Source organism: Symphalangus syndactylus, chromosome 4 (assembly GCF_028878055.3).
Source record: "Symphalangus syndactylus isolate Jambi chromosome 4, NHGRI_mSymSyn1-v2.1_pri, whole genome shotgun sequence".
Taxonomy (NCBI): Eukaryota; Metazoa; Chordata; class Mammalia; order Primates; family Hylobatidae; genus Symphalangus; species Symphalangus syndactylus.
Window position 1 is genome coordinate 129031378 of NC_072426.2, and position 16300 is coordinate 129047677.

Consider the following 16300-nt stretch of genomic DNA (forward strand, 5'->3'; position numbering starts at 1 on the left):
AGCCCATAAAGCCAACCTTTCAAAAAGGAGATAACAATAAAGAGAGAATGGTAGTGCTAGAGAGGAATATGGGATGAAGGAGTCTGAGATTTCTTCGTCTCTTTTTAACTTTTTAACTTTGTGGCGGAGAGAATTGGACATGCTCACCAATTTTACTACTACTTTGTCCTGCTTTCCTGATATATCAGAGGGAAAGTTCCATAAACATTTCCTACTACACAGTGAAAAGAAACCTATTTTAAAAGACTGGTTTATGGGATTTTATGTAATAGTTTTCAATTTTTGAGAAAGGAAAACTTTCTAAGTTTCAGTCTACCTGAAAATTAAGCCTTTTTCCTTATTTATGAAAATAGTTGTTACAATTTGTACTGAAGTATACAAACTTTATCCTTACTAAGGCAATTTGCTTTTAAGTTTTCTCCTCCTTTTGGCTACTCTTAAAAATCTGCACTTTTAAGTTTAATCTTAAAAAGCTCATATCTTTTTAATCACAGATATTGGCATGTCCAGCTACCAGGTCTGATGGTAGACATTTAATACAGCTAATTGCTTTTGTGATGGATACATAATTTTTAGGCTTGCCTCTTCCCTCTTTTTTCGATTTTTTTTATTATTTCTTTATTTTAACTTTTATTTTAAGTTTAGGGGTACAAGTGCAGTTTGTTACATAAGTAAACTTGTGTCATGGGAGTTTGTTGCACAGATTATTTCATCAGCCAGGTTTTAAGCCTAGTACCCATTAGTTACTTTTCTTGATCCTCTCCCTCCTTTCACCCTTTATGCTCCAAAGGGCCCCAGTGAGTGTTGTTCCCCTCTGTGTGTCCATGTGTTCTCATTATTTAGCTCCCACTTATAAGTGAGAACATGCAGTGTTTGGTTTTCTATTCCTGGGTTAGTTTGCTCAGGATAATGGCCTCCAGCTCCATCCATCTTCCTGCAAAGGACATGATCTCATTCTTTTTTATGACTGCATATTATTCCATGGTGTGTATGTATGACATTTTCTTTATCCAGTTTATCATTGATGGGCAATTAGGTTGATTCCATGTTTTACTATTGTGAATAGTGTTCCAACAAACATACGTGTGCATGTGTCTTTATAATAGAATGATTTATATTCTTTTGCGTATATACCCAGTAGTAGGATTGCTGGGTCAAATGGTATTTCTGTCTTTAGGTCTTTGAGGAATTGCCACACTCTCTTCCACAATGGCTGAAGTAATTTATACTCCCATGAAGAGTGTAAATTAAAAAGCATTCCTTTTTCTCCACAACCTTCTCAGCATCTGTTATTTTTTGACTTTTTTTTTTTTTTTTTTTTGAGACAGAGTCTCGCTCTGTCGCCCAGGCTGGAGTGCAGTGGCGCAATCTCAGCTCACTGCAAGCTCCGTCTCCCAGGTTCACGCCATTCTCCTGCCTCAGCCTCTCCGAGTAGCTGGGACTACAGGCGCCCACCACCACGCCCGGCTAATTTTTTGTATTTTTAGTAGAGACGGGGTTTAACCTGGTCTTGATCTCCTGACCTCGTGATCCACCCGCCTCGGCCTCCCAAAGTGCTGGGATTACAAGCGTGAGCCACCGCGCCCGGCCTATTTTTTGACTTTTTAATAATAGTCATTCTGACTGGTGTTAGATGGTATCTCATTGTGTTTTTGATTTGCATTTCTCTAATGAGCAGCGATGTTGAGCTTCTTTTCCTATGATTGTTGGTCACATGTATGCCATCTTTTGAAAAGTGTCTTCTTCTAACTTTTCATCTGCTCCTTAAGACCTGCTTTTGGAGAAAAGTATATCAGTGCCAGAGAGTGTGGTAAGGGGTGTTTTCCTTACATGATATTGTTACATGTCTACATGATCTTGTTACATGTAAACAAGATGTTCATGCTTAATTAAATTCTAGGATGGGCATGGTGGCTCACATCTGTAATCCCAATGCTTTGGGAGACTGAGGCAGGTGGATCACCTGAGGTCAGGAGTTCGAGACCGGCCTGGCCAGCATGGCAAAACCCCATCCCTACTAAAAACACAAAGATTAGCTGGGCATGGTGGCTGCCACCTGTAATCGCAGCTACTTGGGAGGCTGAGGCAGGAGAATTGCTTGAACCCAGGAGGCAGAGCTTTCAGTGATCCACGATCATGCCACTGCACTCCAGCCTGGGCGACAGAGTGAGACTCTGTCTCAAAAAAAAAAAAAAAAAAAAGTTCATGCTTAATTAAATTTTAAATTCTAGAGTTTAAATGATTGAGGGTTGCCTTACTTGGACAATATTCTGTCCCTGTTATTAATACTAGGCCAGTAGCTGGGTCATTATTCTCACCACGGCAAAGTTAATCACTCACTAGTAAAAAGAGAGCGAGCATTAAGTTTATTTGGAGGCTGTTTAATTATCAACTTTTGGAATGAGAAGTACCTCTTCAAGTTTCTGAGAACATATTATTCCACTTCTTGCCAAGGCCTGTCGCCAAATTTATTATTTTAATTTATTTGTTTTTCCCTTACCATGTTACTACCATTTCTACAACCAACTATGTACTAAATTCACCAACTGACCAAACCATTTCTGAAGTTACTGCTAACGTTACCCATAAAAATCATCACTAGTTTAGTTGAGGAACAATGTTTTGCCTGCCAGGAATACAGAATATTCCTGGCAGGCAAAAGCAAGACAAACAGGTTTCCAAGGTATCAACACTGCGTGCATCTGCTTCATAGTGTAATTTCATCAGTTGAGTAGATGAAGTATGCTAATTAGTTTGTTTATACATATGTAATTTAATGAGACCAAACACTTAACTATCTTAAAGTAAGCACAACTTGCTTCCTGTTGGCTGTTTTTGCTTTAATAAAAAACACTGTTCGGCACATTTCCTGGAAATTATAGTACTGTGCGGTACAGGAAAAGAAATTATTTCAAGGAAGGTTGACTGGTCAATTGTATTCTGCTGCAGCTGGATTCAGTAGGAAGATAAGAATTAAAATATTGGGCTTGGGTACCAGCATTGAAATCCAATGTGAATGAGAGAGTTAAGTTTAATGGAAAGATCTATTACAAACTATATTATGGCGAACTTCTAAGTCCAATACTAAAATTCTAATATATACCAGAATAATTTGTTTTAGTAATAATTCTATGCCATCCTCAGACCTAACCTATAATCTGCCATTTCTCATTGTCTCCCTTTTGTTTTTGTGTACCCTTTTCTGCTGGTTATTGTAGCTAGATTTTGATATAACTGAAATAGTGACATTCAGTTAATACAGCTCTTTTCCCTGAAAATTAATATAAAATAATGGCACTATTTTTTGTATAAATAGTTATTTAGTATTATCTATTACACTCTCTTTGATTATGTTGAAGTTGTTCAAAAACTGGATCCCAGCCAGGTACAGTGGCTCATGCCTGTAATTCCAGCACTTTGTGAAGCCAGGGCAGGAGGATTGCTTGAGCCCAGGAGTTAGAGACCAGCCTGGGCAACATAGTGAGACCTTTTCTCTACAAATAATAATGAAAAAAACTCTCCAAGCTCCCCGACCCCAGCCAAAACTGGACCTGCATAGGCTGTTATTTTTGGAGAGGTGTGACTAGAGGAGATGAGGAAATAACTTTGCTCCTATAGTCAAAATTATATTTTAATTAAAATGCTTTAGTTAATATACTCAGCTTTCTACAACCAGGGGTCAGCAAACTGCTGGCTATGTTCACAGTCTGCTTTTACAAACAAGGTTGTATTGGAACACATCTGTGCCCATTCATTTGTATATCATCTCTGGCTGGCTTCACACTGCCATGGTAGGGTTGAATAGTTGCAATAAAGACCATGTAACCTGCAAAGCTGACAGTATCTGTTCTCATGCCCTTTACAGAAAAGGTTAAAGCACTTTTAAAGCTTAAAATTGATCACTGATTTGAAGCTTAAATCGGAAGAGAAGTTATTAAACAATAATAGAATTATGTTGAGATGTAGTAAAGACTAAGAAACAAATATTTATTACATTAAGTCCCAAAACAAATGTGGGTAAAATTATTAGATATTTAGGTTTTGTAGAATCTAAGTAATCATTCCCCCTATAGCCATATTACCTTTGGACCACTTCAGTAGTCTTTTGAGGTAGACCGCTTCCATTCTATTCTGGCAGAACAAATTTTCTACTCATAAATGCATAGGATTTTCTTTTGTCCCTTCTTGAAGATTCATAAATTATATATGAGCATAGATTTTGGTTATAACTTTAGGTAACAGAGCCCCGGCAGCTTCTTCTGGCCTGCCAGCATCCATAATCTTCCTCTATACCTAATGTCCCATGACATCCCATGGGGATCAGATACTGAATTTAGCTTCCTTGTTTGTCCCAGTTCAGAAAATGAGTTGTTCATTGTTCTAAACTTATTAGATGACTTACATGTGACAATTTACAAGCTGTTGCTTTTACATACTGGGAACATATTAAGGACATTGAGGAGCATAGAAAATAAAAAAAAACTAATTGAACCCCAACTCTAAAGATTCAAATATAAGGCTGTATCTTAGATGTTTCAGATACCACCACCCAATGAGCAGGAAATTATGTTCCTCACTGAATTTTAATATAAATTTGTAAACCATATTTTCAAGATACAAATCTATTTTTAGTTGATAAACAAAGCCCGATTATGTGGAAACTGCTCTAATTTAGTAATAATAGTTTGGAGTTATAAGAAAACACATTGGCTTCGGAGTCAGCTGAATCTGCATTTGAACCCTAGTTCAGTCATTCTCTAGCATTTCAAATGAGAGAAAACTACCTAAACTTTTGAGCTTCTTACCCATTGGGGATAATAATCCCTGTGTTACGTGGTTGCTGTGAGGATTAATTGTAAACATAGAGTTTTCAGCACTGTGTCAGGCACATAGTACTTAGTACATGTGGGGATTAGCAAATATGAGTTCTTTTCCACTCTTTTTCTTCCCCAAGAGTAGGAAATAGCTGGTAGACCCAGTTAATCAAGATAATTAGTATTGTTGATGAACTGAATTCACAACTTGACAGTTCCAGTAACAAATAGCTAATGATAAATGGGTTGTGAATTGTGAGAGAATTTACAACCACAACATCAAAAAAAACAAAACTACAGGGGAAAATACGCTGGAATGGCGATGCTTATGATTTCAGTGGGAAGTGGGGTAGTCTTTGCCTCACCACAGTGCTGACTAGATTTGGATCCAGAGACCCCTGCAAATCCCATCGTATGTTCTTGGGGATCAGGAGTTCTGATGTTTTTCCATTTTGATGATAATATTTTTAAATTGCTTTACTATTTAAAGTGATAAAATTTCTCTTCTGCCATAATCATCTTCATTGAACTTTTTTTTCATTGAACTTTTTTTTTTGTAAGTTGGTGTTTCAAATCTGAAAACATGTACTTGGGGATCATTACACATATTGTTTTCTCTTAGGTATTTTTGGAAGCCATTGGTTTTTACTGTTCTGACTTTTCAGAAAGGAGAGCGTAATGAGAATGTAGTAGTATAAGCATTAATAAAACATAGACTTAGATGTGGCTTTTGTCATAAAACCGTGGTGTTCCACTCTTGTGAAATCAAACTAGACCAGATGAGTATAAAAAATGGAAATCAGTAGTTGATGCTAAGAACATTTTGGAAAAATATCTTTTATTTTAAAAGTTAAAATAGTAACAGCAAGTATTTTGCTAATATAGTGAAATTCATACATATTAAGTAAAGATCTTTGCCAAATGTCCTGCTCATTTTATAAGTGGCATTTCCAGCAGAATTTTTTTTAACTTGAAAATGACATGACTATTGCTTTTTCTCACCTGTCTTTTTCTGTTTTCATCAGTGCATAAAGTCACTCCTCTTTCTGTTCTGACTTTTTGCTGCCCATAGACATCCCAGTTACCAGTGTCCTTGAATTGATAGTGGCTTCTGTTTGTCAGTCTCATATAAGAACTACAGCTCATCAGGAGGAGATCGCAGCAGGGTAAGAGACACCAACACCATGTTCTGCACGAAGCTCAAGGATCTCAAGATCACAGGAGAGTGTCCTTTCTCCTTACTGGCACCAGGTCAAGTTCCTAACGAGTCTGCAGAGGAGGCAGCAGGAAGCTCAGAGAGCTGCAAAGCAACCGTGCCCATCTGTCAAGACATTCCTGAGAAGAACATACAAGAAAGTCTTCCTCAAAGAAAAACCAGTCGGAGCCGAGTCTATCTTCACACTTTGGCAGAGAGTATTTGCAAACTGATTTTCCCAGAGGTGAGTACTTGCTCTTCAGATTTTGAAATTGTAATACTTTGAAATTGTAGAAGAATGTTTTTCTAAGGAGAATTTAAACACTTCCTTTCTCACTTTCAGGGCTACAATAAATGTAGAATATTTTCTTGAAACACATAAAAATATTCTTTTAAAGCAATTGTGTTCTTAGGTTGTGTTTTATCTTAAAATATTTATGATCTTGAATTCTTTTCAAAAGAACACTGCAGTCTGACAAACCTTATGATTTTGGGCAACAGGCTTAATGCTTCTTTACCTCAGTTTCCTTATCCCTAAAATGGAAATGATAATAGTACCCGCCTTCTAGAGTTTTAATGAGTTTTAAGTGAAACTATCCATAGCTCTTGCAATACCATCAGCTGTCAGTAGTTGTTAGCTATTATCTTAAAATTAAATTCTTCAAAGAATAACTTATTTTCTGCTGGGGTTTTCTCTCCTAATTTTAAAGAGCATCATACGTCCCCTGCCAATTTTCATAGTTGTGAAAATCTCGCTTGGCTGCTTGCTCTGATTCTGAAGTTCTGCTCAAACCAGTCTTGACCTTCTCCCCTGGGTTGGAGTCATGAGCCTGTGATTGCCTACACCTGTGGCTCTCACACTTCTTCATATAGCCCTGCAAGCTGCATAGTATAGTGTCATGTTGAGATCTAGAGCACCTTCTGTCAATCCACCTTTAAGGAAACTTCTGGGAAGAGAACACAGACCCAAATAAATAGAAGAGCAGTTGAAGGTCTTCATGATGTCTTCCTCCCTCTGTCAGTCTTCATAGTTTTATATAGATTTGCTTAACCTATGAATTTGGCTGGAGATTGACTTAATCAGACACCAGCTAACATAATACATTGATAATTTTTAATTGACTCAATACCAACCCTCTACTGTGTGCAAAGCACCAAAGAACCACAGACCGGCTGATTTTCAGAACTGAAAGGAATTTCACAGATAATCTTGTTTCACTCCCAGGAAGTGCTAGGGAAGTTCAGTGACTTGACCAAAATTACACAGCTTTCAAAGGATAGAGCAATTAATTCCTGCTGTAAACAATCCAGGCTGGAATGACTGAGGAAGAATAAATTGAAGTTTGAAAGATGGATAAATTAGACTTAGCAGAAATTTGAGGGAGTTTACTTCAGATATAATATTAACACAATAGTACTTTGGCAGATAACCTTTGAAATGGAAATGTTTAATTACTCTTACCCCACGCTAGTTGCTAGACAGCCAGCATTGGCTAGGATAAGAGATATAGCCCTCCTCAGGGAGCTGGTTTGTGGCACAGTCTGGGAAACAATCGGTGCTCTCATTTCCAAGGACAGAGTGAAATGAACAGAAATGAACAGATGGTGATGATGAGGAAGCTAAGATAGCTTCGGTGTTTTCCCTGAATCCTGTCCTTACTATGTTGGCTTTATTATTTTGTTTGGTAAATTTTGAATTTCTACAATGGAAGTCATACACATATTGGACTCTTTTTTTTTTTTACTTTAGTTACAATTTTTTACTTTATTTCATTTCATATTTTCAAAGCCCCCCCTGAGTTAAGTGTTGTTATTATTATTTTTTTATTTTTTATTTTTTTGTTATTATACTTTAGGTTTTAGGGTACATGTGCACAATGTGCAGGTTTGTTACATATGTATCCATGTGCCATGTTGTTTTGCTGCACCCATTAACTCGTCATTTAGCATTAGGTATATCTCCTAATGCTGTCCCTCCCCCTCCCCCCACCCCACAACAGTCCCCGGAGTGTAATGTTCCCCTTCCTGTGTCCACGAGTTCTCATTGTTCAATTCCCACCTATGAGTGAGAACATGCAGTGTTTGGTTTTTTGTCCTTGCGATAGTTTACTAAGAATGATGTTTTCCAGTTTCGTCTATGTCCCTACAAAGGACATGAACTCATCATTTTTTATGGCTGCATAGTATTCCATGGTGTATATGTGCCACATTTTCTTAATCCAGTCTATCATTGTTGGACATTTGGGTTGGTTCCAATTCTTTGCTATTGTGAATAGTGCCGCAATAAACATACGTGTGCATGTGTCTTTATAGCAGCATGATTTATAGTCCTTTGGGTATATACCCAGTAATGGGATGGCTGGGTCAAATGGTATTTCTAGTTCTAGATCCCTGAGGAGTTGCCACACTGACTTCCACAATGGTTGAACTAGTTTACAGTCCCACCAACAGTGTAAAAGTGTTCCTATTTCTCCACATCCTCTCCAGCATCTGTTGTTTCCTGACTTTTGAATGATGGCCATTCTAACTGGTGTGAGATGGTATCTCACTGTGGTTTTGATTTGCATTTCTCTGATGGTCAGTGGTGATGAGCATTTTTTCATGTGTTTTTTGGCTGCATAAATGTCTTCTTTTGAGAAGTGTCTGTTCATGTCCTTCGCCCACTTTTTGATGGGGTTGTTTGTTATTTTCTTGTAAATTTGTTTGAGTTCATTGTGGATTCTGGATATTAGCCCTTTGTCAGATGAGTAGGTTGTGAAAATTTTCTCCCATTGTGTAGGTTGCCTGTTCACTCTGATGGTAGTTTCTTTTGCTGTGCAGAAGCTCTTTAGTTTAATTAGATCCCATTTGTCAATTTTGGCTTCTGTTGCCATTGCTTTTGGTGTTTTAGACATGAAGTCCTTGCCCATGCCTATGTCCTGAATGGTATTGCCTAGGTTTTCTTGTAGGATTTTAATGGTTTTAGGTCTAACATTTAAGTCTTTAATCCATCTTGAATTAATTTTTGTATAAGGTGTAAGGAAGTGATCCAGTTTCAGCTTTCTACATATGGCTAGCCAGTTTTCCCAGCACCATTTATTAAATAGGGAATCCTTTCCCCATTTCTTGTTTTGTCAGGTTTGTCAAAGATCAGATAGTTGTAGATATGCGGCATCATTTCTTTTTTTTTTTTTTTTTTTTTTTTTTTTTTTGAGACAGAGTCTCGCTCTGTCGCCCAGGCTGGAGTGCAGTGGCGCAATCTCGGCTCACTGCAAGCTCCGCCTCCCGGGTTCATGCCATTCTCCTGCCTCAGCCTCTCCGAGTAGCTGGGACTACAGGCGCCCGCCACCACGCCCGGCTAATTTTTTTGTATTTTTAGTGGAGACGGGGTTTCACCGTGGTCTCGATCTCCTGACCTTGTGATCCGCCCGCCTCGGCCTCCCAAAGTGCTGGGATTACAAGCGTGAGCCACCGCGCCCGGCCCCTGATATGCGGCATCATTTCTGAGGACTCTGTTCTGTTCTATTGATCTATGTCTCTGTTGTGGTACCAGTACCATGCTGTTTTGGTTACTGTAGCCTTGTAGTATAGTTTGAAGTCAGGTAGCGTGATGCCTCCAGCTTTGTTCTTTTGGCTTAGGATTGACTTGGAGATGTGGGCTCTTTTTTGGTTCCATATGAACTTTAAAGTAGTTTTTTCCAATTCTGTGAAGAAAGTCATTGGTAGCTTGATGGGGATGGCATTGAATCTATAAATTACCTTGGGCAGTATGGCCATTTTCACGATATTGATTCTTCCAACCCATGAGCATGGAATGTTCTTCCATTTGTTTGTATCCTCTTTTATTTCATTGAGCAGTGGTTTGTAGTTCTCCTTGAAGACTCTTTTTTAAAAAACATTATGGTTCACCTCCAGCCTGTGCGACAGAGCAAGACTCCGTCTCAAAAAAAAAAAAAAAAAAAAAATTCTGGTTCACTTGATGGTGCCCTCAAAAGTTCCACAGGCTTCCTTCACTCTTTTTCATTCATTTTTCTTTTCGCCCTTCTGACTGAATAACTTCAAATGACCTCCCTTGAATTTGCTGATTCTTCGGCTTAAGTCTGCTATTAATCCTTTCCATTGAGTTTTTCAGTTCAGTTATTCTTTCATTCCAGAATTTTTGCTTGGCTCTATTTTTGTGGTTATCTCTTTGTTGATATTTACATTTTGCTCATGCATAGTTTTGCTATTTTATTTAGTTGTCTGTGTTTTCTTATAACTCACTAAATTTCATTATATTGAATTTTTTGTCAGGGAATTCATTGTTCTTCATTTCTTTAGAGCTGGTTACTGTAAATTTATTTATTTGTTTATTTATTTATTTATTTAGTTGTGTCATATTTCCCTGATTTTTCCTGTTCCTTGTAGCTTTGCTTTGGTGCCTGCACACTTGAGTATGCAGTCACCTCTTTGCTTCTTTTTAGACTGGTTTTGACAGGAAAAGACATTCACTAGCTGGCTCAGCTAGAGATTTTGAGAGCCTTTCAAACATTTTCTGTGGATGTGCATGTTCCATTCCTCTCTTTTCCTGCTGAGAGAGAAGTTTCTGGGTGATGTGCCTTCTCCTGATCCTGAAGAGCCATACAGGCTGCTGTAAACTTCGCTTCCCTTTTTCCTAGGAAAATGTACTGAAAGACTAGGATGCAATACCAGGTTAAAATTATATATAAAAAATTTAGTAGTCTATGTTGTTTGTTCATGAGTTTATAAGAATAAGCATTAAGATTTGACTACAGTGTCATGCAACAGAGAGGGCAAGACTATAGGAGATGGAAGAGGTATGTTTGGCCTTAGTGACTAAAACTCCTCTCCAACTGAGACATTATCCTTATGGCAGTAAATGTTCCAGTGTTGAATACATTTGAGCTGTGTAGTAGTCAATCTAGATGACTTCAAACATCTACTTATCTTTGATAAATACTTGTTATGTTTTTTTACTGATTATTTGTTAATTTTATAGATTTAATTCTTAGACTACTATTTAGTTTCAGTTGTATTAATAATCCAAAAGAAGATACTTAAAATAGCATTTGACATCACAATTTTTGTTTTAGAGAATCAGAATTAACTTCCTGGTTATATTTTTATTAGTGAACGGGCAAGTATAAAAATGTATTATCCTTAGCAAATGTAACATGTGAGAGGAGGTTCCCAAGTAATGGAATACTAGAGCTTTAAAAAGTCTTCTTGATCATCTAATGCAAACTTATCATTTCTATTTTAAGAAATGGAGGCACATAAATTTAGATCTCTTGCTTAAAGCAAAAGATAACTGGAGAAATGGAAAACTCTCTGCATTTCATTCATAATCCATTGCTCTTCATAATATAATATTGTTTGCTCTTTTTTCATGGGTATTGTTTCCCAATAATTCTGTAAGCTCCTTCAGGCATACTGTCTTGAAGGAGCTTTTAATGGAGCCACAGTCACAGCAAATCAGAAACCACTTACTGAATTGAATCAATTGAATTGGATATGCTTACATAAATGATAAGATCCCAAATCAAGTACCTAGTAAGAGTAGGAGGATTTGAAGAGAATCATGAGATCTGCAGATGTGTTCTAGAATATTAGGTTGAAAGAAGAAATAAAGAAACAGTATTACAATTTATCTTATGAATTAAAATATCCTTGGTCTAGAAAAACATTAAACACTATAGAAAAATTTAAAAGCCAATAAAAATAGTGACTTATCCATAAACCACACCAATGATATTTTCATTAAAATTCACATTGTTGACCGCAATGTTGCATCAAATAGCAGTTATTCCTGAAGTATTCATATATGGTATATTTGTGGCAAAAGTACTTCTTTTAACAATTTAATCAGATCTATTCTTTATGAAGCCAAAAGATAATTGTTTAGTCAAGAGAAACAAACTTGAGAGCATTACAAACTATTTGAATTGGGGAACAAGTGTCCCCTCTGTGAATCAGAAAGTCCACAATCTACAATACTTCAGGTTCCAGTGATTGTGCAAATAAGAGGATGTGTTCCTCCAAAATTCAAAATAAAGGCTTTCCCAAATAGTAGGGCATTTTAGTGATAGACAACTAAAAGATCTACAAAAGACTGCTACACAGTATTTACATATATTGAACTGTAAGGAATGAATTTGGAAGGCAATATTGGATTTAGTTCTAAAATCTGAAACCAAAAATTAATATATAGAATTGTCGGGGTATGGAGCAGTCCTGAAGTGGTTGATTTTATGTCATGAGGCGCTGAGGTTTGGCTGTGTGTGACAGATCTCACTTACAGTTGAATCCTGCTTATAATTTTATTGTGGACTCATACCATCTCAGGGTCAGGATATATCACAGGAAGTACAGCACCAAGGTAGGAAACTGAATGCACCAGCAGCCTCTACCAATAAATATTCTGCCTGGAAAACATGTGAGTTCTGTCTCTTATGGGTTTTGTTTTGAATTTACAAAAATTTTCCAGAGGAGCAATGGTATAAGATGAATGTAAATTTCCATAAAAGCCTATTCACTCATAATATCGGTCAAGTATGCTACTAATGCTTTGCATGGACTTTATTCCTTTTTGCTTTAGGAAAGTAAATTTTGATTCAAAATGGAAAGCCAAAAATACATTTGCCCCACCAACCTTAGCAATTGGAAGAGACCGTTTCTCCTCCCCTCTTACAATGATAGTGTATACGTTAGGAGGAAAAGACCAGAAAAAGACATTTCTGGTGGTAGCAGGAAGGAAATGAAAGAGAAATAAGGATCTTGACTGAAAGGGTAAAAGAGTATACCCAATGGCTTAATCAGAGACATAAAGAGGAGTAGAGTATCTCCAGTAGCATTGAAGAGGAAGAAGAAAGCATTCTTCAGTAGCAGAATTGGTTGGGTTTTCTTTCTCCCTGGCCCATAAAATGTTCCTGGTCAGGGCGAGCATGGTGGCTCATACCTGTAGTCCCAGCTACTTGGGAGGCTGAGGCAAGAGGATCACTGGAGCTCAGAAGTTCTTGGCTGTAGTGAACTGTGATCACCACTGCACTCCTGCCTGGACGACAGAGCAAAACTCTATATCCAAAAAAAAAAAAGAAGTTCCTGGTCCGAGAAGCAATTAATATATATATAAACAAATATAATTGAAATAGTTTACATTGGAAACAACCTAAATTTGTTTGTAAACAAGCTAAGAGAGTAATGCCTCTATATTTGGCTTTATCAATTCACAGATAAAATTTTATAGATTAAGCCTTCAAGACTTTGAGTAGCTGGCAGGTGGACATCATTCATTCATTCATTCATTCATTCAATAAATATGTATTGAACGTCTCCTATGGATAGGTACCATTGTAGGTTCTGGATCGATGGGTAAGCAAAACAGACACTCTCTGCCCTTTTGGAGCTTCTGTTGTAATGGAAGAGACAGATTATGAAAAATTTACAAAGTTGGTGAGCAAATGCTATGAAGAAAAACTGAGAGCTCAAGCACAAAGGCAGCAACCCTTATTTTATTAAAGACTTCTTTTTTCATATGAATATATTTTGCAGGAACAAATAATTCATAGCCACTCATGATTTCATGGATTTGTATCCACATTAATACTCTGTTACTGGAGTAACTCTCTACTGTACCAAGTAGATGGTTCTTGAGATATTTAAACATTTCAAGCACCCTGGCTGATTTACTTCATGTACAGTATCACTAATTTAATGTTACCTTCCTTTTTCCTTGATGAGAAAGATGTCTAGGAAATATGCCCATAGTTTCTTTCTTGAACATGTTTCTCAACTGCCCTTTGGCTTTACATAGCTCACCAGGCCCGAGTCAAAATCTGCCCTCTGGGTGTGTCTTCCACCAGCTTTTCTTTCATCCTGTGGCAGATAGTATTCTTTCTCTCTATATCTGAACAGACTGAAAAATTGTTCCACATTGTAAATTTAAATTCTCTTTAATTTTTTTCAGCAATTGTGTTTTCTTTCAATACATTTTTAAATTTTCTTTCTAAGCTTTGTATGTGTATATTTAAAACTAAAAGCCCTTTTCATAACTCATGTCATTAAAACAGAACCTTGCTCTATTTTGGTTTACTCCAGTGCCTCACTTGACTGGTGGAAACTCTACAAGAGATATAAATAGTTCTTAAGGAAAAAGGAATTTCTTAACTTGGAACAGCAAAAAATTTTTCACTTTCCTCTGGGGAAAATATAGAATCAATGGTTCTATATATATAATATATAGTTTTATATACATATCTATATATATACACACATATATAGCAAGAGGGAGGTACATACATAGATACATATGATTTTTACATGGAATGCATAAAAATGGACAATACTGCTTATCAATGCTCTACTTTCCACTTATTTATTAGAGACAATCAGCTGTTAAGATAAATTAATAGCTACTCAACATGTATTTATTAAATATAAAAGCTTACATACAAATGTCTTGCAAAATAAGAAAACTCATGAAATTCTCAGAAATCAATAAAAGAAAATAAAACCATAAGTATTTGATGAGGATTATTGGTTCAAAGAAAGGAAATCAGTATAAGCCAAGGTAAACCCAAGGCTCATTTCAAATAAATGATCAACTAACTTTGGTGACAGATTAGATTTAAGAGATCAAAAAAGGAAGAGACAGAGATAACTCCAGAGTTTGCTAGACAAGAAGATGATATGAATGTATAGTTAAGGGCAGAGAGTCACTGGGGCAGCTGGGTGTGGAGTTTGTGAAAGGAACAGAAATTTGCTTGGCTTGGTCCATGCTGAGATTGAAGTATTGACTGCCCATTGAGGGATTTCCTGACTCAGAGGAAGCGATGCCCGTGGAATCCTATATTGCAGAAGACCTAACAGTACCAAACTGAAATCTTCTGTTTGGATTCATGCTCAGCTCAACTATTCTGTGGCTGTCAGTGAGACCACCACCAAAGGCTAAACCTGTGGGCCACAACACATATCCAATCTCAGATTAGTCTCAGAACGTTGCTTCTTCTCCAGTTTGCAAAACACATAGAGAATCACTTCCAGTTTCCAAAGTGAAAATTCACAACATTTATCATTCAAGCAATTGTATAATGTGTTTGCTTCTCTAAAATAAATCTTCAGGATGCATTTTTAAATATATAATTTCAAACAAATTATTATTTAAGGGAATGTTTAAAACATTTCTTTTGAACTTTCAGTTTGAACGGCTGAACCTTGCATTTCAGAGAACATTGGCAAAGCACAAAATAAAAGAAAGCAGGTAAGTCAAACCACTTTAGTTGTGTGAACCTCTTATTACAATGACTAGTACTGCTACTAATGGCCAGCACTTACTGCATGTGTCACCCCTTTATTGAATCACTGTGGTACGTCAGAAACTGGACTTAGCGCGTTAGCTGATACTAATTTCATAGTAAGTGCATCTATTTATCACATTTTATAAATGATTAAACTCAGGTTTATATGAAGTGTTTAGAATTTTATAGCTGTTTGAGGAAAAGACAGAGCTGGGGTTCCAGCCTGGGTTTTTCAGAGCCCATTATTTTAAACGTGTGGTTGTGGTTATAAACTGCTGCTTTAACAAGCTCCTGCAAGGCCAATTCTTTCGTACTAATCGGTAACTTCTAAAATATTTAACAACAGGTAAGTCATGGATCCCAAACGATCAAGACTTCTTGCCTGAAGGATGCTGCCAAAGTTTTGAGCCAGGTCCCAGCAGGTACCCCATCCCCAACACACACCTCAACATGTTAATACTTTAGTATCTGCATCAGGAGGAGGTAGAAGGATCAAGGCCTTAAGAGGAGGGGGACTCCGGGTTCCGGGGGTAGCAGCTGTTTATTCATCCTTAGGGAAATGTTTCTGTATTCTCCTAACTAGTTTGCTTGCACTGCAGAACATCAGCTTTGTTTACACTTTTTTTCTAGTATTCTTTGAAATTTTCCTTTAAAGCGCTTCTGAAGAGGCTTAATATAAAGTTACTTTTTATTTTTTTATTTTTATTTTTTTTTTAGAAACAGGATCTCACTCTATCATCCAGGCTCAATGCAGTGGTGTGATCATAGCTCACTGCTGCCCAGAACTCCTGGGCTCAGGCCATCCTTCTGCCTCAGCCTCCCAAAAAGCTGAGATTACGGGCATGGGCCTGAAGTTACTTTTTGTAAATTTATTTTTATTTTTTTTGAGACAGGATCTTGCTCTGTTGCCCAGTCTGGAGTGCAGTGGTGCAATCTTGGCTCACTACAACTTCTGCCTCCCTGGCTCAAGCCATTTTCCCACATCAACCTCTCGAGTAGCTGGGACTACAGGCATA

General features: G+C 37.2%; 1 protein-coding gene across 6 annotated transcripts in view; it reads left to right on the forward strand.

Moving 5' to 3' along the window:
* Nucleotides 1-16300, forward strand: part of GUCY1A1 (guanylate cyclase 1 soluble subunit alpha 1) — a 73151-nt gene that overhangs the window by 24474 nt on the left and 32377 nt on the right. For all 6 annotated transcript variants that reach the window (XM_063638314.1, XM_055276215.2, XM_063638312.1 and 3 more), the window contains 2 exons: nt 5887-6253; nt 15186-15247. In XM_063638314.1, coding sequence (XP_063494384.1) covers nt 5999-6253; nt 15186-15247 — 317 coding nt within the window. In that variant the 5' untranslated portion in view covers nt 5887-5998. The remainder of the gene's footprint in view (nt 1-5886; nt 6254-15185; nt 15248-16300) is intronic.